The sequence below is a fragment of the Haliotis rufescens genome, unplaced genomic scaffold (assembly GCF_023055435.1).
Source record: "Haliotis rufescens isolate VD_foot unplaced genomic scaffold, xgHalRufe1.0.p SCAF_5, whole genome shotgun sequence".
In the NCBI taxonomy this organism is placed as follows: domain Eukaryota; kingdom Metazoa; phylum Mollusca; class Gastropoda; order Lepetellida; family Haliotidae; genus Haliotis; species Haliotis rufescens.
In genome coordinates, this window is record NW_025964223.1 from 27,902,061 (window position 1) to 27,925,263 (window position 23,203).

At 39.5% G+C, this 23,203-nt stretch overlaps 4 protein-coding genes across 4 annotated transcripts; all 4 read right to left on the bottom strand.

The window, feature by feature from the left end:
- Nucleotides 1-845: 845 nt before the first annotated feature.
- On the bottom strand, nucleotides 846-3,384 carry LOC124112802 (C-type lectin BfL-2-like). The gene is made up of 5 exons (XM_046472949.2): nucleotides 3,262-3,384; nucleotides 2,987-3,066; nucleotides 1,859-1,949; nucleotides 1,511-1,739; nucleotides 846-902 (listed from the first exon to the last, which is right to left on the bottom strand). Exons 1-5 carry the CDS (start codon nucleotides 3,314-3,316, stop codon nucleotides 884-886), a joined length of 474 nt encoding a protein of 157 aa, XP_046328905.1. The 5' UTR covers nucleotides 3,317-3,384; the 3' UTR covers nucleotides 846-883.
- A 3,792-nt stretch (nucleotides 3,385-7,176) lies between these two features.
- LOC124112791 (macrophage mannose receptor 1-like) lies at nucleotides 7,177-9,422 on the bottom strand. The gene is made up of 5 exons (XM_046472938.2): nucleotides 9,279-9,422; nucleotides 8,957-9,048; nucleotides 8,314-8,410; nucleotides 7,755-7,974; nucleotides 7,177-7,285 (listed from the first exon to the last, which is right to left on the bottom strand). Exons 1-5 carry the CDS (start codon nucleotides 9,325-9,327, stop codon nucleotides 7,255-7,257), a joined length of 489 nt encoding a protein of 162 aa, XP_046328894.2. The 5' UTR covers nucleotides 9,328-9,422; the 3' UTR covers nucleotides 7,177-7,254.
- A 3,286-nt stretch (nucleotides 9,423-12,708) lies between these two features.
- On the bottom strand, nucleotides 12,709-14,854 carry LOC124112772 (perlucin-like protein). The gene is made up of 5 exons (XM_046472915.2): nucleotides 14,718-14,854; nucleotides 14,522-14,613; nucleotides 14,162-14,258; nucleotides 13,534-13,753; nucleotides 12,709-12,813 (listed from the first exon to the last, which is right to left on the bottom strand). Exons 1-5 carry the CDS (start codon nucleotides 14,764-14,766, stop codon nucleotides 12,783-12,785), a joined length of 489 nt encoding a protein of 162 aa, XP_046328871.2. The 5' UTR covers nucleotides 14,767-14,854; the 3' UTR covers nucleotides 12,709-12,782.
- Nucleotides 14,855-20,150: 5,296 nt separating this feature from the next.
- On the bottom strand, nucleotides 20,151-22,292 carry LOC124112783 (macrophage mannose receptor 1-like). Its single transcript, XM_046472926.2, has 5 exons — nucleotides 22,145-22,292; nucleotides 21,661-21,752; nucleotides 21,325-21,421; nucleotides 20,510-20,729; nucleotides 20,151-20,261 (listed from the first exon to the last, which is right to left on the bottom strand). Exons 1-5 carry the CDS (start codon nucleotides 22,194-22,196, stop codon nucleotides 20,237-20,239), a joined length of 486 nt encoding a protein of 161 aa, XP_046328882.1. The 5' UTR covers nucleotides 22,197-22,292; the 3' UTR covers nucleotides 20,151-20,236.
- Nucleotides 22,293-23,203: the final 911 nt, after the last annotated feature.

The window sequence follows — 23,203 nt, forward strand, 5'->3', positions numbered from 1 at the left end:
GCACCCCTTTTCCCGTGTCACTGTACCCTTGTGGCGTATCACCGTACCCCTACGGCGTGTCACCGTACCCCTTTTGCCGTGTCACTGTACCGATGTAGCGTGTCACTGTACACACATGGCGTGTCACTGTACCCATGTGGCGTATCACCGTAACCCTACTGCGTGTCACCGTACCCCTTTTGCCGTGTCACTGTACCGATGTAGCGTGTCACTGTACCCATGTGGCGTGTCACCGTACCCATACAGCGTGTCACTGTACCCACTGTATTTGTGTTGTCCTGACTTAATTATTTAAGTCGTCATATAGCTGGAATGTAGATAAATGCGGCGTAAAACAACAAAACAAAAACCCAAACAAACATTAATCTTGAATATAGATTCTGATTTATGTCACAGCGTGACTTTCACTGCGGGACTGATACCGGTTCGCGTGTTACATCATGCGTGTCGGGGATGCCCAGAAACAATTGTTTTGAACCTCTGTAACATTTCGGATGTACCTTTATGGAAGTAGAGTGTATACATTTCGTCAGGGCAGTGTACACCGTGACATTTAATAAACGCCGATACCATGAGCATGACAACACTGCTTAACATCGCTGCTTTTCGAATACGGAACAAGCTGTCACAGCGAAAATCAATGTTGTATTACGAATCACTGAATTTCGGCTTAAAGTTGTTCAATAAACGAGTAGCAAAAGACATTATTATTATTGCGTAAGATGCACACAAAATGCGGGAGAATTACATACGTATAGAAAACCCCAAATACGGCGTCCTACGAAGTTCTTATGAACATAATATAAAATGAAGAAACTACATAATAATTATCATTTATTCTTTTATTAGTAAAATTTTACAGTTCAGTTTATAGTCGTTTTGATCAGAGTGTCGCTGTAGATCTGGAAGAAGTGCAAGTAAATGACAGTGAATCACATTTGTTTATCATATACTATGTATTGCATGTATCTTTAAACTATTGTACGTGTAACAGCGATCTTAATCTATTCGATATATACATAGAGAATAACGTGAACAGGCTGGTAGGAAGCAGACCCGGGCGCCTTCGACATGTGGTGTGTAGGTACATGGGAAATGGACATAACTCGATTGTGTTATGTCTGAAGTTTGGTGTGTGTGTGTGTGTGTGTGTGCGTGCGTGCGTGCGTGCGTGCGTGCGTGCGTGTGTAACAAATCTAGACTACAAAGCGAATTTGACGCCTGTGATGTGATTGTTTGGCTTAAGAAATTGTTAACCGCGAAGAGGTTACGCTATGTTTTATGAATGAAAAAAGGTTCCAGTGTGACCTTACGTATGTGAACTGTCATGAACGAGGTCACGGTTATTCAATCAAAACATTGTATTTAAAGGAAATCGAGCTCGGGCATGTTAAGCGAACTCTATACCCCCTAATGTGTTCTGGACAGTTATGGAAAGGACATCAGTCGAATACGCGATACAGTTGCAAGGTCCAAGTACGATGAATATATATAATGCCGTTAGTCATACCTCCTCTCGCACAAGTAGTCATATTTTCTTTGGCATGGAATATCATGCCACTTATAGTTGTCGCGGGCCACGAGTGCAAGGCAGTCTTGATCAGTAGTGACACCGCCCACTCCTTGGTTTGGTTCGCCGGGTGCCCAGTTTGTGTTGGTGAAACTGGCCTGGTCAACGTCCCACACCCACAAGCCCTCTGACCTGAGGTCGCTAGCACCGACCCACACCGTGGCGTTATCTGGATAGACATTGTAGCGCTGTTTGTATCTTTTCATTTAGATTGTTTTCTATATCAATGACGCATGGGTAGATGAATATATATATATACAGGTAAGGTTCAATCGGCGAAATACTCACGGTTAACATACGTTAGGAAGGCTTGGACATTAGACGCTTTGCTAGTTGTGTTTAACGTTGCAAGATGACCACCGAATTCACGACAGAAACTCTGAAATGTAATTTGTGCTTGTTTGAGTATCTTTAGACGAATTTCAGAACGTAATATGTCAGACAGATATGTTTCAAGGTTTCATATTTAAAGGTAATCGGGTCCCTCGGTAATCGGGACATCTTAAGTGGAGATGGGGTGATGGTTGACTGTTTGGGTTTGGCCATATACTTCAAATGAATTCGAAAACCTCTCAACAAAAGTATTTCAGTATTCGTCAATGAAATCGTATTTCGGAAACAGTCATAGCACTTCCACTGTCAGATAAGGTTGTATGGCATGTCGGATCTGTGGAGCCATTAAATTGAGGTGAGTTGTGCCGAAGGGAACAGGTGTTGACGTTTACCACTGTGATGCTAACATGAGCAGGGTTATGGTGCTGACAGATTAAGAACCACAATCTATCATATTCAAGTACAGTAAACTACGTTTATAACGAACACGCTTTTATCGAACCGACGGATATAACGAATTGTTTTGGGGTCCTTTGCTGTATATGTGCTTGTAACGAACTACGGTTATAAGGAACAAAGAATAGTGGCCCCATTGAGTTCGTGATAACCGTAGTTTAGTTTATAAATCTGCTAAGCGTATACTAACGTTTCGGTTCTTACAGCATTAACTCTATAAAAACAATGTCCTTTCAAAATGGTTAGCCATCTTAAGCTCCAGTTTTGACTACTTTTATAAATTCTGGTCATTGTGTCATAAACTATTTTTTATTATCTTTGCAAATTAAATGTAGAATGAAACTATGTGCATCCTGTACAAAAATATAACAACAACGACAAAAAGAATCACAATCGGAGCCAATGTCGGATCTGAGCGAACGATCCGACACGCCTATTTGACGCAACTCTTAACAGTGAATGGCGGCATTGGACCCATGAATAGTGTACATGTAAAGCTTGAAATATTTGATGTATACCTAACATTTGTAGATGTTTGTGTCAACATATAAAACTGAATTTTAAATTTTACAACACAATATATTATCTCACTAATTGTCTTTTACACTGACATGCATCTTAACTCACCCCGGCGTGCAACCACGACGTAAAACCCTGGTACAGTGTATAGCATGACTGGTCGTATTTCGTCCATCCGTCTGGACACACTGCAAAATAACTTCAGTTTTGTTCACAACTAAACGATTAATCTACAGTAAATGGAATTCAATAACAAAAATATAAAGAAACCTAAAAACACTTATCTCCCAAATGCAATATCCAAATGCATTACAAAGGCAATAACACCCATAATGATGATGAGAATGGGATAACGAGACAGCATGACAGCGACAAGGTCTTACCTGCGAATGTAAAAGAGGAAATTATACTTAATGACAAGAAAAAATTCAAGATCATTTCGAGAAGCTACTTCTTGCTCGACCCCGTTCTCTCAGGAGAATGTTTTTAGTAGAAAAGGTTTGTCGCGTCTACATAGATAAGACACAGACATGACGTGGATCCGACACAAAAGACAAGCGTGACAGAAGGAGTATTATGTTGTCATTGTAATTATATATTGTAACAGCCGGGCATAATATATAAATCATATAAATAAATGTTACAAAATAAATCCTTATGATCTTTGTCATGCCTTTGTTATCCAATACTATTGTGTGACTCCCTCAGAGGAAAAATCACACCATCGGTCGTTTGATAAACACAAGCATAGTCACACGAAAGTACGTATATATCATGATTTACAAATCTTAAGTATAGGAGGTAAAGATTAGATAAATATATGTAAGAATTATACAGTAAACGGTTACGAACTCCACTTATTTTAGTTTGTTATAACCGTAGTTCGTTTTAAGCATTTTCGACTGTCAGCCATACGGAATTTTTTCACTCTAGTCGTCACATTTTACAGGCAGAATATATCCTTTTCAACGGCTATAGAAATCATTGTTTTACTATTGCTGATTGAGTAGTGTCAGTACTTAATCCAGTTAATCACTTGTAAACAGCCGCGATTTCTCTATATCCATTATTTCGTTCTTGGCATGTTCGTTATATCAGTCAATTTCATATAATACATATACAGCAAATCTCCAGGATCGAAAGAATGTTGTTATATCCATCAGGGGTCATGGGGTCATGACAAAATTGGACCTTTCAGTTGTCTTTTTTAACCTTACATGTGCGCCAAACTCATATGGTGTATGTGCAAGAAATCTTTTCCCGGTATAGTTATATGAGTTAACGATGAGCAGTGGACCTAGGACATGCAACAAAAGTGTTCTGGAGATTTAACAAAAGAATATCCCAACTTGAATAAAGACTGCTAGCCATTGGGGCAGGAGACTGATCAGCATGTATAAAACATTGGGATCTTTTGTTGAGGTTTTATTCCTCCTATCCCACATAGAACATAATTATTACAAATGGTAGTATCTAAATATATAGTGAATTATTGCAACGTTAACCTTGGTATAGTACATATGAGTTGACAACTTGTGAGATTGTTCGCTGATGTTTGTTTCAGTTTGAGAACTTTATAAAAGAAAAGTGGATGATTTCATCATTTCATCATTTCATCATGCCAAGTCAAGTCAGGTGTTTTATACAAGATGTAGGCCACTTGTCATATATAATCTTATATACATTAAAAATATTGCATTACTATTCAAAGTGGTTAGGAATATCATGTTTTACAAAAGGTTCTCATTGTTCATATGCATACGGCCATATACTAGTATATATTTACCGAAATGTCTCAGTATAGTGTTTGTTGTAGACATGCGATATATAATTTTGTAGATATTTGTCTTTGGGTAAAATACATGTGGTCACTTTTCCAATCTTTATATCACACAATTAAGATGTAAATCTAGAAATGGTATTCATCTTCTGTATCACGTCTACAAAATGGGCATTAACGTTGCGATACACCAATACCCAAACAACTGCCTTCGTTTAGTTTTAATCTTTATATACCACATCTTTACCTATTCAACATATTACGTAAGGGTAGTTATGAACTGTTAATCTTTGTATTCCTGCATTAGTACACTCATACCACACATAGCACATGCCCTTATCCTTGTGTAATAGATGCAAACAACGCTAATTTGATTAAGACATTTGAAACCCACTGTCAGTTATCCATTTCATAATCACATCACGCTTTTCGAGACATTTGACTTGTTCTATGCCCGTATTTCATCACACTATGAACCATTTGATGCCAGGATGACCATATCTGATCTAATACGCGTAAACAACGCAGATCATTTACTGGACAAAATTGGATATGACATGTACCATACTGTGCAATGGACGGAGCCATGTTGATGTTCTGGCTAGCACGACACTGCAGGGCTGACATCTCAGGTGACACTGTCAGATTGTCGACCGCATTCGTGGTGTAGTGGATAGAAGCATCAGCCCGGAGAGTGGAAGGTCATGGGTTCGATCCCCGTACGCATTATACCAAAAGACATCATAGATGGTAATTGTTGTTCAGGTGCCTGGCGCTAGCTAGGCTATATCAGTGGTCTGGCACTATATAATCGGCATTAGTCCGAACTAGTACAAGCAGACACACACAAGTGCATACACCTCACTATATAAGTGCAAACATTTTGAACGCGACGTTAAACCCCATTTCACCTCACCCCACCAATGAACGTCCTGCAAGAGTTCGCAACATATCACTTCTGTATTTTGCCCTGAACACATGAACTTCTGCGTGTGACGTTGACATTAGACACATATCAATTCGTTTTGTTCTGGAAAATCCACATATCTTCCTCCTATATTACATGCTGTAAACATCGTGCTGGATGCTTTATTCACAACATATTCAATATCCTTTTCATTTTATTGTGACAGGAGGGTATATAGTGTGATCTTAAGGCAATGATCTCTGGGCATACCATACTCATCTTCAAGTATTCCAAGCACACGTAATGTACTTGATTACAAAGAGCAATACCATATCTTCTTCCGAAGTTTATCATTAATGACATCTACACGAGGCAAGAGTGTCCACTGTGGCAAAGTTTAGTTTCCTCCCTTGCCATTTTAATCACAGAACGTTTAACAAAATCAACATCCGTGTTCCGAAAACATGGTCGCTGCTATGGCCACAACCATTGTCTGTCGAATATTGAAACATTAAGCTATTATTAAAAAAACTATGACAAAAGCATAGGCATGCCACAAAACAAAATCTTAGCTTAGTCGCAATAGCTAACTACATCCTGCCATTAACAATCATCAGAAATAGTGTTTAACAATATATCCTACCCCATAACACTTTGGACATATGTTACTAGATGTTGATAACACTTTCACGCAATATCTCAGAAATCGTTTGTGACAGTCAACAAATAAACCGCAACTGCCACATCCAAGAACAGCAACATTTGACTCATGATAACCCACGCATTTTGTATACTTTCACAACTGTATAACTGTATAAACCGCTCGATATATTCAATGTCCCACACACTTCACACGTATACAGTAATATTGGTTTAATATGCGCATCAGCTATTTTAAATATAACAGAGATTTTCTTTAACGTGTAGTGTACCTGTTTCACGGAAACTAAAGTTTTAGTAGCTTTATCAACAAGAATATTAATTCCCTCGAACCAACACAACCAATTTGTAAACAGCAACCCTTGATAATTATAATACGTCGATATGTTTACATGTTTATATTCCCATGTATCTATTTTCAGTGCTTGTAAGTTTTCCACGATTCCGAAAACCTAAGATTTCTGTGTTATCGTAATTAACATGTAATCACCATTTAATGCTAAATTCGTTGGGAACATTTAGATATCTTTGCAAACCATAATAACAGGAAAACTTGTTGTCCCTTCAATGTTGCCCCATGTACACTCACCCCGCCCCTTTCAATGCACTAGCTTACGTGTATTTGACCTTTTAGGTTTTATATTGGATGGGCCAAATGTTTTACTGTCGTTTCAAGAACAAAATAGTAAAGTCAAGCAGAGGAAGACTGCTGATCATAAAGCACCTGGGAGACTAAAGCCCCCTGGGAGACTATACATGTACGACACTCAAGACATTTCAAATCAATGAATAAAAGATATGTTCTTATGAAAATTCTTTTTCTATTATTTTTGCCGACTGTACCACAATGTATCGTCACGTACACTGTGGGACACAAGGGACACATGGACGAACATGTTGATAGTGTTTAAGTCACGTGTCTTCCAATCCATTAAGAGGGAACACATGAAAATATGGAAAATATACGAGTTTAATTGCCGTTTTCATGATCATATACACAATGACATGTTGTTTCAATCGAAAGAGTCTTCATCCGACAACAGGTAAAACCCCATTCAAACTGCAAAACAAAACGACAGAGGGAATATATTCCTACAAGATGGATTTAAGATACATATAATGTAAATCTAACTGCAATGGTTGGTGTTTGATCATTTGAGACGATACTACATTTCTAAAATAAGGATTAACCATATATAAACATGAAACTATATGATTAAGTATCAAGCATGATTGGAAATGTTTTTATTAGTTTTAACAGAACCCTCGGTCAATATCTTTCTAAGCTTAAGGATGTTGCAGTGTTAATAAGAACATTTTGAAAGCACAACTGCTTGACGAATCTTGCAAATGTCAGTGTCGTAGGGCTATTCAGATTTGCTAAGAGAACAAGAATACAAAACAAACTGGTAGAAACCACGCGTGAATATGAAGGCCCGTTTAATATCAAGACTTTCTATCATTGTTTTATAGTTCCTACCCCAGATCCCTAAATAATAATGAGAGAGTTTACAGTGGAGGTTACGTACGGCCTTTCACACAGATAGGAGTACTTTATTTCACAGGCAGCATCGGCAAACGTGTGTTCTTGCCTGCCAAACAACATGACACAATCTTCTTGTAAATCTGCTGGTTGGTTTGGCTCGTGTTTACCCCAGGGGAGGAAAGTGGCAGTTTGTCGGGTTGATTCCCACACAAACACTCCTTCTTCTCGCACATCAGAGAGTCCGATCCACACGTTGTCAGTCTCTGGTAACAAAGGGCGTATACTTTCCAATGTAATGTTCTACTATTTACAAATAGCACACATATGGATTTACAGTAACTACAATACTTCATTCAAACCACACACACACACACACACACACACACACACACACACACACACACACACACACACACACACACACACACACACACACACACACACACACACACACACACACACACACACAAAATTAATTATTCCGTGAGACCTCGGGTTGGAATAGATCCGCAGCAAACTCTTTCAACAAAAAAACATTACTATAATATTGTTATTGGAACACCATGGTAGAATTCATTTGTGGTCAGTATTATAATACTTACTAAGAACATTGGATTCTGCTATCAATTCCTGTAGATGGCCATTTTCAACTTTGGTCTCAATTGAAGCCAGAAACGCATCATGTTGTTCGCACGCAAACTGAAGACAATAACATCAGTCAGTTCAACAGAATAATTGTGACATGTTGTAAGTGACACATAAACGAAACAATTGACATGTTGGATGAACAGCAGCCATCACATGAATTTCAATTCAATTTGATACGACTCAGGATAAATATGCAGTTACCGTTACATCCACCATCATCTCCCCGATACCTTACTGTAACTGAGAGACCCGTGAAGGTCTTCAGCAACCCATGCTTGTCATAATAAGCGATTAACGGGATCGGATGGTCAGGCTCGCTTACCTGGTTGATGCATGTCACCGTATCCCAATTGCGTCGATATAAGGCTCATGGTGTAAATCGCTGGATTGTCTGGTCCAGACTCGAATATTTACAGACTGCCGTCATATAGCTGGCATATTGCTGAGTGCGGCGTTAAACAAATAAACAAACAATTAAACGATTGTTTTGGAAAACGACATTTTTGATAAAATGTTGATTCTTAAAACAACATGCTGTCAGTTTTTAATTACATCGATCAATTCATAACCGCTCCAAATGGGTGGGAGGAAACTTACCACTGCCTCTGGCCATGACTGAGGGCTTTGTCTGAACAGCCGATAGCAAGATTTGTCAAATCTAATCCAACCATTTGGACATTCGCCTGATACTGTTAAACATAAGCCAATGTTTAAAACGACATCATAATACACGTCGCAGCCAGTGTTGCTTATATTTTAGGAAAGGTATGGCAATGTTAAGTAAGATTGTGTTTTTTCCTGCTCGTTATTACAACAGTTAATAGTAAAAATAGTATCAATCGGAATTTGAACATGTATCTTCTAAATGATGTGCACACGCTTTTCGATGTCATGGATACACCCCTCAAAGATAACCTACCTGTGGTAAGTGAGATAATCACAGTCAGGAATAACGTTAGGGCAATCATATTCACAACTGCTCTTTTCTCTTTTCGTTGGCATATTAAACCCAATGAAGATGCAATCCAATTTATATGAATAGGCCAGGTCCCTACCACTCACGTGACCAAATATCTCTCGTCGCCTCCTGTTACTGAAAGTACAATTCCCAGGTTCGATGACTTACTTATACCCCTAATGGGTTTACGAGGTTGTTATGATTTGTAATAAGACCTTTAAACATGTTTTCGTAACGAATATGTAGTAATTAGGCCATCCCAATGAAGGACAATTTTAATAAATCATGACGATGAAATGTTGAACCTGGTTTTGTGGGTTATAGCCGGAGCCAGACTCGGGACATTATCAGTCCCAGCACACTCCATTCGCGACCCTCAAACGTCACTTTGCGTGCGCTCGCTTAAACCTTATTATGTACATCCATGAAGCAATTAACGAGTGTCCTCATTAAACAGAAGCAGCAATTATAGCGTCAAGACGTAGACTGGAAATGGACAGCAAATCATAAAGTGCCCCTCTAAGATTGCCAACACATATGGCAGTGAAATAAAACCTCCAAACAAATTTGAAAACATGTTCATTACACAAACCACACTCAAGAAGGCCAAGGGCAGAGGTAAGCCATATAACATTCCACCATCTTTAAGCTCACGATAAAATTCTCTCCCAAGTGATGCAGCTGGGTTCTGACTAATCATGCATTGACATCATTTGGGACCTGTTGCATTAACACAATACGCGAGACATGCTTAAGGAAAAGCCAGTGCTGTCATATAGAAGTGACAGTTCACGATCTTGCCATGTGACGATACCATGGTGTCCTTCTCAGGAATGCCCCGTTGATAAAGCAGTGCCACCTTCACAAAGGTTGAAGTCCTTCAGTCAAAGGTTTTAGAGGTCGATAGGTGACCGTCATACGTATCAGATTTGCGTATTATCTCGATATGCTTACAAAATTAGACACTTAGTTCCGCCCTTGATGCAATTACCTTCTAACCCGACCTTTCAGACGTCTGTTGATGTCAGCATAAATACTGCATATATACAAAACCCTTTATAATGGCACTGTGTACATGCAGGCATAGAATGTAAAAAGTATCTTGCTTTATATTTTAATATTTTAATGTCCACTTTCTGTAATGTCAATGCATAGAAACGTGTGAACTTGAGTCATTTTATAATTTTCAGATTGACGAATCATGGATTATTTTCACCCGGCTGCTTTGTTCATATAACACGCTGTGTCTATGTGGCGGTATATTTCTTTGGTTAAGTAAATGTTCTAAGATGTTCCAACATGTGACCTGACATAATTTATATACATGTACATGTTCCTGATTAGTACAACTCTTTTTCAGGTCATGACATATTTTTGTTCAGGAGAAAAGCCAAATGTTTTATTTATTATGTATTTTCATAGTGGTGTTAGTCTCAAAACCACAGTGTCAAATATCAGCGTAGAAGACTGAAAGGAGTTCAGAGCAGTTTTACTGGTGTGTAATACTGACTCATGATATATTTGATCACGTAATACACAACAGGTATCTGTAATAGCATACACACTTTACTGGTGCACGGATGGTGATCTTTCACTAACACTCGGGAGAATAGCGATCACAACTGTTTGTTAAGCCCTTGAACGGCATTTAGAAGTGATACTAATAAGGAAGAGAATATATGGATGTCGACTTCCTAGTTATAAGGAACACAACATTTCGGCTATATACTTACTCCTTCATCAGGCGAATAAATGCTATGAGGCAGAGAACATATATGTGTACCTGTAAGACCAAACAAGGTATTAAGGTAACAAAAGTGGAAACTTAACAGGAGAAGCAAACAGACAATTGGCGCTGAAAGGTGATTAGCAATGGACAAATGGAAGCCATCACTCAACTTATCACTCATTGGTAATTGGTAATTATCTATAAACTGTTTGTTGTTTTACGCAGCAGTCATTCATATTTCAGCTGTATCACAACAGCCTGTAAATAAACGATGACACGCAATGAGCCAAGTCACCGAGACTGACGTCAGTGAGAAACAAACCGGTTTCGGTGCACTGACTGCGTCGATCCATTTCTATATATATGCAAACCGATTACAGTTGCGATAATTACTTCCAAGGAACAGAACTATGAGTATGTATGTATTGTAGGAATGTCATATTTCTGACGAGTCAGCACGAAGGAACATTCGTATAGAAACCGCAAATGCATGGTTTCGTAATGACAGTAAAAGTCATAGACAAATGGAAGGCTGTCGAGGTCAAGATAAATGTAAACTGCCACGTGGACACACTGTGTTTATCCTTAGAAAAGAGTGCAATGCGCTTTGGTCCGCATTCGCCCTTACACTAAATACACTCTTGAAACGGAACGTATAATGACCCAAATTGCCCGAGATCTTCTGAGTACCTTAATTGCACTACGTAATAGATTCAAATCTGTTCCTGGTATCAACTGAGAATTACGTACAATAACGGGAAGGCAAACTTAAATCTACCGATAAAACCGGCTCTATGCAGCCGGCCTGTCAAGGGTTTGACCCTCCTAGCTTACCAGAGGCGACAGAGATTGGGGTTGCTAGGCACAACAAGGGACGGGCTGTGCGCCAACGGCGGTACATCATTTTACAGTAGAATCAAGGTTTTGTTTCCGATGCAAAGATGGCAGAAAATGTTGTTGGCGACCAAGCGGCGATCTGTATGCCAGGACAATAATTCCTGATCTTGATCGGATTTAAGGGGGTGGAGTCATGGTTATAGGGCGGCATCACACATGACAGGCGAACGTATGCGGTTACTGAGAATGAACATTTGACTGGCCGGCGATATGTTGAAAGTTTGCGTCCTGTCGTTGATCCATTCGCTGGAATTATCGGCAGAAATTTTGAACTGCAGGATGGCAATGTCATTTCACATTGTTCTCAGGTCGTCATCGGTTATCTCCGACGATAAGGCACCCGGACATTGGACTGGCCCACTGAGATGTCCTCAAATAAAGCTTCTTTAGGGACTCAGCCACGTGGCCCAGCTTGGGGTAGCTACTCAGGCGGAATGGCGGGCAATGCCAAAGGCAACCATACGCAAGTTAATCAACAGTGTGCCATCGAGGTGTCGTGAATGTATCGCCGAACATGGTGGACACACCAGGTAAAGATCTACACGCTCGAAACTAACATTTCACAGACATTTATCGGCAGGATATCGTCACTCTAATTTCATCAGTTCCTTATTTTATACCCGTAGCATTTGTTATTGGTTACTTGTGTATGATCATTGCTCACTATAAGTGCTTCATTTTCGCACCGTATGTGTTAATAGGACAGAATAATGTAACATACATATAAATATTATATCACCGTAAGATACCTGATCCAGTTGGAAATGATTATGATCAAATATGTTTATTAACCTTCTGTATTTACACAACGAAATGATGTTTCGATTTTAAGGATATTTTCACCCGATGACTGGTAGATTTTCATTCAATCTGAAAAAAAACCAAATTAAACGAAAGCATTATAACTTATAACAAAAATATCTCAGGCTTTAAGGATTTGTCTGTGTTCAGTTACAAATTTCGTATTGCAAATAAATCATCACACTAATGAAGTACAGTGAGGTACAGGGAACTATTGGACAAGGAACATCGTAAGTGAAGGCAGACTTATGAATTTAGATTTCTGTATTCGTTCAATGCGAAGTTCTAGCACCTGCACCGAAAAACCGCATTGCAAAAATAAAGAAATGTCAACTTTGTCTTCACTGACTCTGCAACGTTGAAAATGCCGCATTAAATGTCTCTGTGTGAATATAACATTAAATACATCCATGATTAACTATGTACAACTGATGCCTCAGTGGAACAAAAGTACACCGGAAAAATTGCCTGATGTTCTCGATAGGTTACCGGTTATACTTATGATGTTAAATGTTTACATGTATGCACATAACTTTACTAGCAGGGTTGAACACATCTTCCCGAGGCAAGGGAGTTAACTCACTGTAAAAGTCCACTTTCCACCCTTGCCACCCTTGCCAAGATGTAACTCCGGAATTCAAGCCTAGTTCGGTAAGGTTGAAAATTGGACTTTTATAGTAAGTTAACAGCCTTGCCTCAGGACGATGAGCTGAAAACGAATGTGATAGTTTTACACTGGATATCATCAACAATGATATGCAATATGCAAAAAGCGTATAAATAACGTACGGTCTTTCACACAGATAGTGATATTTCAGTGAACATTCAGCGTCGGCATACTTGTGTGCTCCCTTGCCATACAACTTGACACAGTCCTCTTGTTTCGTCTTCGGTTGGTTAGGCTCACCATGAGCCCAGTCAAGGAAAGTGGCATTTTTTCGGGTGGACTCCCACACAAACACACCCTCATGCCTCACGTCAGCAAGTCCGATCCACACGTCTTCAGTGGCTTGAAACAACGGAGGTGTAGCATTAAAAGTTTGAGTTATATCATTCATCAATGTATCTTTGTTGCCATACACGACTGTGATCTAAGTTTGTACGTAAGCCAGATAATAATGATGATGAAACGAATGAAGACATACAAATACATTTTCCTTGTGTTTCGTTTGATAGTTAATGAAGAACTACTAAGTTAGGAAGTCAGGCACAAATTCAGAGCTTTGAACACGAAGCTACACCAGCGTACATAATTAGTAAATCCATTAAAAGAAAGTACATGTACATTTACAGGAAATTAAATGAAAGGTCGAAAAGTGTACATTGCGCATTCCAATTTATACACTTAAAGCTGTAATAGAGAGGTGGAGCTTAAACATAAATATCGGTGAAACTTTGTCTTGTTTTAGATACTTACTTAAAACATTAAATTCGGTGATCAATTCTTGCAGATAGCCATTTTCACGTTTTGTCTCAATAGACGCAAGATATCCTCCTTGTTCTTCGCACATAAACTAAAAACGGAAGAATGACAATGGAACAGACTGAGCACTGGTAGAGAGGGCGACAGCTTAATCATGAAAACTTGTACTTCGACATTGTAAGTCATGATTATAAGGAAGCGCCTACTTTTGGTTGTAAAGCATACGTTAATGTCATATGCAATAACATTTAGTGGCGTGGACACTACACAATTACTGAGGAAGGTGACGAATTAATAGAGACTATAGGTCAGAAGTATATTCAATTAACACATGTTCTTATGTCATGTACGTACCACGGCCTCTGGCCATGCTTGAGGGTGATTTCGGAACAGTCGGTAGCAGGAGTTGTCATACCTCACCCAACCATTTGGACATTCGCCAGATACTGTTGGACAACGTTACATTAAATATATAAAGATCAAATAAAGAGAAATGCTTCACTACGACACAAATAATACAGTTCCATGCACATTTGCCAGTGTTACCTACCTGTTACCGATATAATAATCACACAAAGTGCTGAAACAAAGACACTCATATCTGCTCTCCCGTTGGAATAATGTCCCCAACAACGATATAATCAGATTTATGTGAATGAGCCGGGCCTATATTTTCACGTGACCGACTATCTCGCCGCCTGTTTCCAGAGGTACATTTCCCAAAAAGATTCCGATTGATTTATTCCACCGTTTTGCATAAGCTACTGGACTGGCATCTACATCAATAAATTTTATTTATCGTTCACCAGAGTAAAGTATTCATACTCTTAACTTAAACATTGGCCTTTTTTGAATAATTGTAATGTTAAATTGATTATAAATTATAATAATTGGCTTCTTCCAGAATTATATCTCCGGCTACCAACTTTAATACTCATGCAGTAAGAGATAGTAACACCCCTAAGGCACTACTATCACCATATCTCTAACCTGGAAAGGGTAGTTGAGTGACAATTAATAGGCCAAAACCATATGTATATTTTCAGACTCAATCATATCTCGTAGGAAAGAAAAAAAGACATCGCACGAGGTGTATGATACCTAATGTTCGTGAAACTAGCTGTATCGCATGGTGTGAAACTAGTGAACATGCTCTTTCCTAGCTGTATCGCATGGTGTGAAACTAGTGAACATACTCTTTCCTAGCTGTATCGCATGGTGTGAAACTAGTGAACATACTCTTTCCTAGCTGTATCGCATGGTGTGAAACTAGTGAACATACTCTTTCCTAGCTGTATCGCATGGTGTGAAACTAGTGAACATGCTCTTTCCTAGCTGTATCGCATGGTGTGAAACTAGTGAGCATGCTCTTTCCTAGCTGTATCGCATGGTGTGAAACTAGTGAACATGCTCTTTCCTAGCTGTATCGCATGGTGTGAAACGAGTGAACATGCTCTTTCCTAGCTGTATCGCATGGTGTGAAACTAGTGAACATGCTCTTTCCTAGCTGTATCGCATGGTGTGAAACGAGTGAACATGCTCTTTCCTAGCTGTATCGCATGGTGTGAAACTAGTGAGCATGCTCTTTCCTAGCTGTATCGCATGGTGTGAAACTAGTGAACATGCTCTTTCCTAGCTGTATCGCATGGTGTGAAACGAGTGAACATGCTCTTTCCTAGCTGTATCGCATGGTGTGAAACTAGTGAACATGCTCTTTCCTAGCTGTATCGCATGGTGTGAAACTAGTGAACATGCTCTTTCCTAGCTGTATCGCATGGTGTGAAACGAGTGAACATGCTCTTTCCTAGCTGTATCGCATGGTGTGAAACGAGTGAACATGCTCTTTCCTAGCTGTATCGCATGGTGTGAAACTAGTGAACATGCTCTTTCCTAGCTGTATCGCATGGTGTGAAACTAGTGAACATGCTCTTTCCTAGCTGTATCGCATGGTGTGAAACGAGTGAACATGCTCTTTCCTAGCTGTATCGCATGGTGTGAAACGAGTGAACATGCTCTTTCCTAGCTGTATCGCATGGTGTGAAACGAGTGAACATGCTCTTTCCTAGCTGTATCGCATGGTGTGAAACTAGTGAACATGCTCTTTCCTAGCTGTATCGCATGGTGTGAAACTAGTGAACATGCTCTTTCCTAGCTGTATCGCATGGTGTGAAACGAGTGAACATGCTCTTTCCTAGCTGTATCGCATGGTGTGAAACGAGTGAACATGCTCTTTCCTAGCTGTATCGCATGGTGTGAAACTAGTGAACATGCTCTTTCCTAGCTGTATCGCATGGTGTGAAACGAGTGAACATGCTCTTTCCTAGCTGTATCGCATGGTGTGAAACGAGTGAACATGCTCTTTCCTAGCTGTATCGCATGGTGTGAAACTAGTGAACATGCTCTTTCCTAGCTGTATCGCATGGTGTGAAACTAGTGAACATGCTCTTTCCTAGCTGTATCGCATGGTGTGAAACGAGTGAACATGCTCTTTCCTAGCTGTATCGCATGGTGTGAAACGAGTGAACATGCTCTTTCCTAGCTGTATCGCATGGTGTGAAACTAGTGAACATGCTCTTTCCTAGCTGTATCGCATGGTGTGAAACGAGTGAACATGCTCTTTCCTAGCTGTATCGCATGGTGTGAAACTAGTGAACATGCTCTTTCCTAGCTGTATCGCATGGTGTGAAACTAGTGAACATGCTCTTTCCTAGCTGTATCGCATGGTGTGAAACTAGTGAACATGCTCTTTCCTAGCTGTATCGCATGGTGTGAAACGAGTGAACATGCTCTTTCCTAGCTGTATCGCATGGTGTGAAACGAGTGAACATGCTCTTTCCTAGCTGTATCGCATGGTGTGAAACTAGTGAACATGCTCTTTCCTAGCTGTATCGCATGGTGTGAAACTAGTGAACATGCTCTTTCCTAGCTGTATCGCATGGTGTGAAACTAGTGAACATGCTCTTTCCTAGCTGTATCGCATGGTGTGAAACTAGTGAACATGCTCTTTCCTAGCTGTATCGCATGGTGTGAAACTAGTGAACATGCTCTTTCCTAGCTGTATCGCATGGTGTGAAACGAGTGAACATGCTCTTTCCTAGCTGTATCGCATGGTGTGAAACTAGTGAACATGCTCTTTCCTAGCTGTATCGCATGGTGTGAAACGAGTGAACATGCTCTTTCCTAGCTGTATCGCATGGTGTGAAACGAGTGAACATGCTCTTTCCTAGCTGTATCGCATGGTGTGAAACGAGTGAACATGCTCTTTCCTAGCTGTATCGCATGGTGTGAAACTAGTGAACATGCTCTTTCCTAGCTGTATCGCATGGTGTGAAACTAGTGAACATGCTCTTTCCTAGCTGTATCGCATGGTGTGAAACTAGTGAACATGCTCTTTCCTAGCTGTATCGCATGGTGTGAAACGAGTGAACATGCTCTTTCCTAGCTGTATCGCATGGTGTGAAACTAGTGAACATGCTCTTTCCTAGCTGTATCGCATGGTGTGAAACGAGTGAACATGCTCTTTCCTAGCTGTATCGCATGGTGTGAAACTAGTGAACATGCTCTTTCCTAGCTGTATCGCATGGTGTGAAACTAGTGAACATGCTCTTTCCTAGCTGTATCGCATGGTGTGAAACGAGTGAACATGCTCTTTCCTAGCTGTATCGCATGGTGTGAAACTAGTGAACATGCTCTTTCCTAGCTGTATCGCATGGTGTGAAACGAGTGAACATGCTCTTTCCTAGCTGTATCGCATGGTGTGAAACTAGTGAACATGCTCTTTCCTAGCTGTATCGCATGGTGTGAAACTAGTGAACATGCTCTTTCCTAGCTGTATCGCATGGTGTGAAACGAGTGAACATGCTCTTTCCTAGCTGTATCGCATGGTGTGAAACTAGTGAACATGCTCTTTCCTAGCTGTATCGCATGGTGTGAAACTAGTGAGCATGCTCTTTCCTAGCTGTATCGCATGGTGTGAAACGAGTGAACATGCTCTTTCCTAGCTGTATCGCATGGTGTGAAACTAGTGAACATGCTCTTTCCTAGCTGTATCGCATGGTGTGAAACTAGTGAACATGCTCTTTCCTAGCTGTATCGCATGGTGTGAAACGAGTGAACATGCTCTTTCCTAGCTGTATCGCATGGTGTGGAGATCGATGAGTTTGATGACGTTGTACATTTAACCTAATTGCAACTACATATATTTGTATAAAGCATTTAGATGCATTAGAGTCAAATATTTGTTTAAAAAAACACCTGAGGGAACATCATTTTAATATGTAGGGAGGGTGGTGGTGTATTTTGAGAAAAATCTATTTTTGCCCCAGCTATATCCAACAAACTATTTATTTACTGATCATGAACACCATCAAACATTCTATTCATTTTCACAATGAACATAAAATGTTTTGTGACCTGGTTGAGGGCGTGATGTATTTCACCCCTGACCCATACTGGTGGTACATATCAAGGACATCACATCTGTACCAGCCTCTAGATGGAATAATCACACTACCATCAAAGTGACTGCATTCCATTGCTAAAACTTCTGGTGCCTTTTCAAATTGGACCCGAGGCGCACAAACTGTCCTCAGTCCTTAACATCGTTCATTGGCGTGTTGGTTTCTGAAAGTACAGTGCTTTGATACATCCTTTACCAGGTATGAAGCAATTCCGGAAGTGTATACGCAGTATGTCCATCTCCGCCCCTATTCTGTTGGTCATTTGAATGGGGCGTCGGTAGCACTGTCCAACTTATCTTTGCAATGACTACTCTGTCCCGATAGACACAACTAGACACAACAAATAGGTTTGAAATATTCTTGAAGAAACAGATCAGCAAGAAGGGGATCACAGTTGGTGCCCATGGGGATGCCTACTTCTTGCCTAAAAGTCTTGTACCCAGCAAGCGTCATGGGGTTATAACGATCATCACAATATTCATCGTTGCGTCCACTTACGAACTTGAACTTCGTGTTGTACCAAGTTTACAGTTGTTAGATATGTCGTCTCAACCGATGCAATCTCGTGTAGTGAACCGTTCGTGCTCCGCGAGTGAACAGACGGTGATGGTGATTACAACCAGTTCCATTGAAGATAAACCATCTGCTGACTCGGGGGAGTCGATCGTCTCGCGAGCCCCCCTCACCTACGCTGAACCGAGTTTGAAGCTTGATTTTTGTGTAGATTAAATATATATGGTCGAAATATAAAATCAACTCCGGATGTTGTAATCACACGCCCTCCTTATACGAACAAGGTCTTCTTTCAATGTTGTCCCCGTCATATACTGTTTTGTTACAACGAGTATATTCAGAAACGTACATGTATCTCGCGAGTTTGATAGGTCTGAAATACACTCGTAATAAAACGGTATCCAAAGGAGACGACCAGCTTGCACATTCACCCGTCCGTGCTATTGGCTCGACCATTGATCGTGATGTAAAGGGGTTATGATGACGATGAGTGTTGTTCGTATTGTAGATAAGTCGCGACTCCTAGTGATGACAAGAATAAGGGAACTAAACATTGAAGGGTTACATTTCATTTTGTGTCCAGTTGCAACATTGCGTTCTAAATTTAATTCAACAAATGTAATATTTGTCAGAATCTTTCTATTTCTTTAGTACACATGCCTTACGTTTTAAGTCCTTGTATGTTGTTTTTGCTCGTTGATCTTCCAATATTTACTCAATCGTGGATATCAAATAGTTTATTGATCTGGTTATGTATAATGCACTTGTCCGAGTCCATAAAGATTTCATGGACATATTGAGAAATGTTTTTCACAGGCTCAAGGATACGTTTTTATTCCATAAACTGTTTTTGTGTGTTTTTATTCAATCACGTGTATGGAGTAGGATTATTTACGCTTTAAGTGTAATTTCATGCACACATGAGAGTTGGAGGATAAACGTGTATGAACATACATGCACCAAATGTTTCATTATATAAGAGTCCAATGCAATAAACTTAGACATATCAATTGTGTGTTACGGAGTTTATTTCCTGAACGACTTGTAACAATGCATGATATTATACACGGGTGTCGCTGGTGACGGAATTCAAACATTATCCCGACACACTTGCTTGTAATCTGAAACGTAAAGTGAACATGAGTGATATTGAGACGAATATCATAATTGTAATTTCATAATATAAACTTTAATTCAGTACGTGTTGAAATGGGTTTTTTAGGTTTTGGACCTAATCCCGTTATATATCAATCGAGAATTCAGAAATTCATCTACATTCATTCACTAATCTCATATTTCAGGTAATCAAAAGCTCTTACACGTGCCTTGTACCGCATGGTACGTTCTTACTAATGATGATGATACGTACGGCCTTTCACACAGGTAGTAGTACTTAATTTCACATCTATCATCGGCCCATGTATGTCCGCGTTTCCCGTACAGTATGACACAGTCTTGTTGAGTTGTTCCTGTTTGGTTAGGCTCAGTACTCCCCCAGTTGAAGAACGTGGCGTTCTTCCTGTCAACCTCCCAAACCCACACATTCTCCTCTCGGACATCTGACAGGCCGATCCACACGTTGTCGGTATCTATAGGATATTCAAACATAATGATTCTGATTTTAAACAGACGTAAGAATCCAAATTATGAAGTAATGAATTTTCTATATTACATTCAAACATACTGAATCCGTGTTTAAAAAAACATAAGAATCCAAATTATGAAATAATGAATTGTCTATATTTCATTCAAACATACTGAATCCGAGTTTAAAAAGACGTAAGAATCCAAATTATGAAGTAATGAATTGTCTATATTACATTCAAACATACTGAATCCGAGTTTAAAAAGACGTAAGAATCCAAATTATGAAATAATGAATTGTCTATATTACATTCAAACATACTGAATCCGAGTTTAAAAAGACGTAGGAATCCATATTATGAAATAATGAATTGTCTACATTACATTCAAACATACTGAATCCGAGTTTAAAAAGACATAAGGATGCAAATTATGAAGTTTTAGTAAAAAATACATATCTAAATGTTCCGATGGCAGCTTTTAAGAACAATACACATGAATGTTTCTCTCCCTTGAAACCCTGCATATGGAGGACATGCAAATAAGCTACTTGCAACTGTCAGATAGTTAGATATACAAGTAACGATGGACTAACTCTACCTGCGAGGTTCAGCTCCGCAACCAGCGCATGGACGTTTGTGCTTTCACGCTGTGTCTCTATTGACGCCAGATAAGCGTCCTCTTTTTCACATTCAAACTTTCGTGCAACAGAAATAAATGTTTGTACATGGAATGGCGTGTGCATTTCATTAATGTATGGATTTATAATTATAAAACCGCCAACAATGATATATAAATTGCAATTTTATGTACACAGTTTGTCTTTGTCCACATGTTTGTATGAGCCATAAATGAGACTTCACTTTAAATGCAAAATCATAACACACACTTCAACAGATGCACATTATATTTCAGGCTGATAATGGTTGTACATACCACTGCTTCCGGCCAAATCTTTTTGGAATCTCTAAAGAGTCTGTAGCAAGAGTCATCATACCGTGTCCAGCCATTGATACACTCGGACCAAACTGATGTGTTGAATTAAGCATGATGGGACATACTTGCATTTAATGCACACATTAGCGGCAAATCAAGCTATTGAAAGTTAGCACAGAGTCACATAAAGACGTGTTGAAGCAAACCAATAAACAGAAATTGAAATATTTGAAGATTAGTTTTGTTTTATTGAATTAATGTTTTTTTCAGAATTTGTATGTAAATGTTAACAAGATTAACAAACAGGGAGGATACATTAATCTTTTAACTTTCAGACATTTAACATATTTTGCGAGCCTTATATCGACGTTAAAGGAATTAAGGTGTTCCATATGTGTGCAGCGTAACACAATATCTGCACTTACATTTGTAACGTTTCCTTTGTTTATATTACCTTATTGTGAATTAGTTACATATAACTTACCAGGTCCTATAACGACTGAAACACAGAGGAATGCTAACACAATGGACGCCATAGCTGCCTGACACACAGAGGTGACACCTGGGGGTGTGAGAACACAGGTGGTGCGGTCATTACCCGATCAGGTGGTCATGTGACTGTATTGCACATGCTCTTGGAATTTCTCTCTCAACCAACACAGGCGAGGGGAAAATGAATTTAGTTTATACACGTTTTTTTTACAATTGAGCTTATTGGCAATTGAAACGTTAATAATGGAAGAAAGCAGTGACATCGTGAAATGGAGTAACATGGCTCCTTCCAAACTTTTTCTTTTGAAACAAATCTCTTCTGAAGAAAAAATGGGGCTAAGACATTGAGGCAAGAAGTAGGCATCCACGTGGACACCAATTGTGTTCCCCTTTTTGAAGTCTTGAAGTCTACGGTCATTATACTGTCTGAGTGTACGTAGAGTTAAAACCCTACCATTTCGGTACAGTCTGTATCAACCAAAGCGTGTCCAGCTGGACTATGACGTAGTAAAGGGCACTGATACGTTAAGCAGACAGATTTTATATCACTTTTAAAAATATTTCTTAGAGAGGTTGGATTAAACGTTTTAAAAGCATAGTACATATATTATGTCGTACGACGATGAGAGTGGTCGTCATGCTGGTTCAATCACTGGTTCGTCTGCTACAGTTTCGAATATTCACACGCTACCGCGGTATAGCCGTGATATTGCTGTGACACAGACAAAACTCATTACTACCTACTCAAATTATTATTCGATCCAAAAGCAGCAGTTTTTGGCAACTACATTTGTTTATGACACATGAATTTAAGTACGTAAGTACCTATACCCAAACCAAGGCGATTACTAAGCCTTCTGCGTCAGATGTCATGTTTTGTGAATAAGATTAAATGGAAGATTGACCCTGATATATTTAGACTCACCGATTAGCTTTGATAAAACAACCCGTGCTCTGAAATTCTCACGAACGTCTTAATCAGTAGGTTGTCCCCGTGTCAGTTGGTAGTATGGTATTCCTTGTCGTACCATTGCAGGCATTGCACGGTAAC

Bases quoted from the DNA above. Each gene is read 5' to 3' on its own strand.
- LOC124112802 (XM_046472949.2), bottom strand. From the start codon at position 3,316: ATGATCTTGAATTTTTTCTTGTCATTAAGTATAATTTCCTCTTTTACA. The intron at 3,067-3,261 runs GTAAGACCTTGT...GTTATTTTGCAG, and splicing joins TTCCTCTTTTACATTCGCAG to TGTGTCCAGACGGATGGACG. The intron at 1,950-2,986 runs GTGAGTTAAGAT...ATTACATTTCAG, and splicing joins CGTCGTGGTTGCACGCCGGG to AGTTTCTGTCGTGAATTCGG.
- LOC124112783 (XM_046472926.2), bottom strand. From the start codon at position 22,196: ATGGCGTCCATTGTGTTAGCATTCCTCTGTGTTTCAGTCGTTATAGGA. The intron at 21,422-21,660 runs GTATGTACAACC...GTTGCACGAAAG, and splicing joins AGATTTGGCCGGAAGCAGTG to TTTGAATGTGAAAAAGAGGA. The intron at 20,262-20,509 runs GTACGTATCATC...TTTACGTTTCAG, and splicing joins TACTACCTGTGTGAAAGGCC to ATTACAAGCAAGTGTGTCGG.
- LOC124112772 (XM_046472915.2), bottom strand. From the start codon at position 14,766: ATGAGTGTCTTTGTTTCAGCACTTTGTGTGATTATTATATCGGTAACA. The intron at 14,259-14,521 runs GTACGTACATGA...TTCCGTTTTTAG, and splicing joins AAGCATGGCCAGAGGCCGTG to TTTATGTGCGAAGAACAAGG. The intron at 13,754-14,161 runs GTAAGTATCTAA...CGTTGTTTCAAG, and splicing joins CACCGAATTTAATGTTTTAA to CCACTGAAGACGTGTGGATC.
- LOC124112791 (XM_046472938.2), bottom strand. From the start codon at position 9,327: ATGATTGCCCTAACGTTATTCCTGACTGTGATTATCTCACTTACCACA. The intron at 9,049-9,278 runs GTAGGTTATCTT...TATGTTTAACAG, and splicing joins GATTATCTCACTTACCACAG to TATCAGGCGAATGTCCAAAT. The intron at 8,411-8,956 runs GTAAGTTTCCTC...TATTGTCTTCAG, and splicing joins AGTCATGGCCAGAGGCAGTG to TTTGCGTGCGAACAACATGA.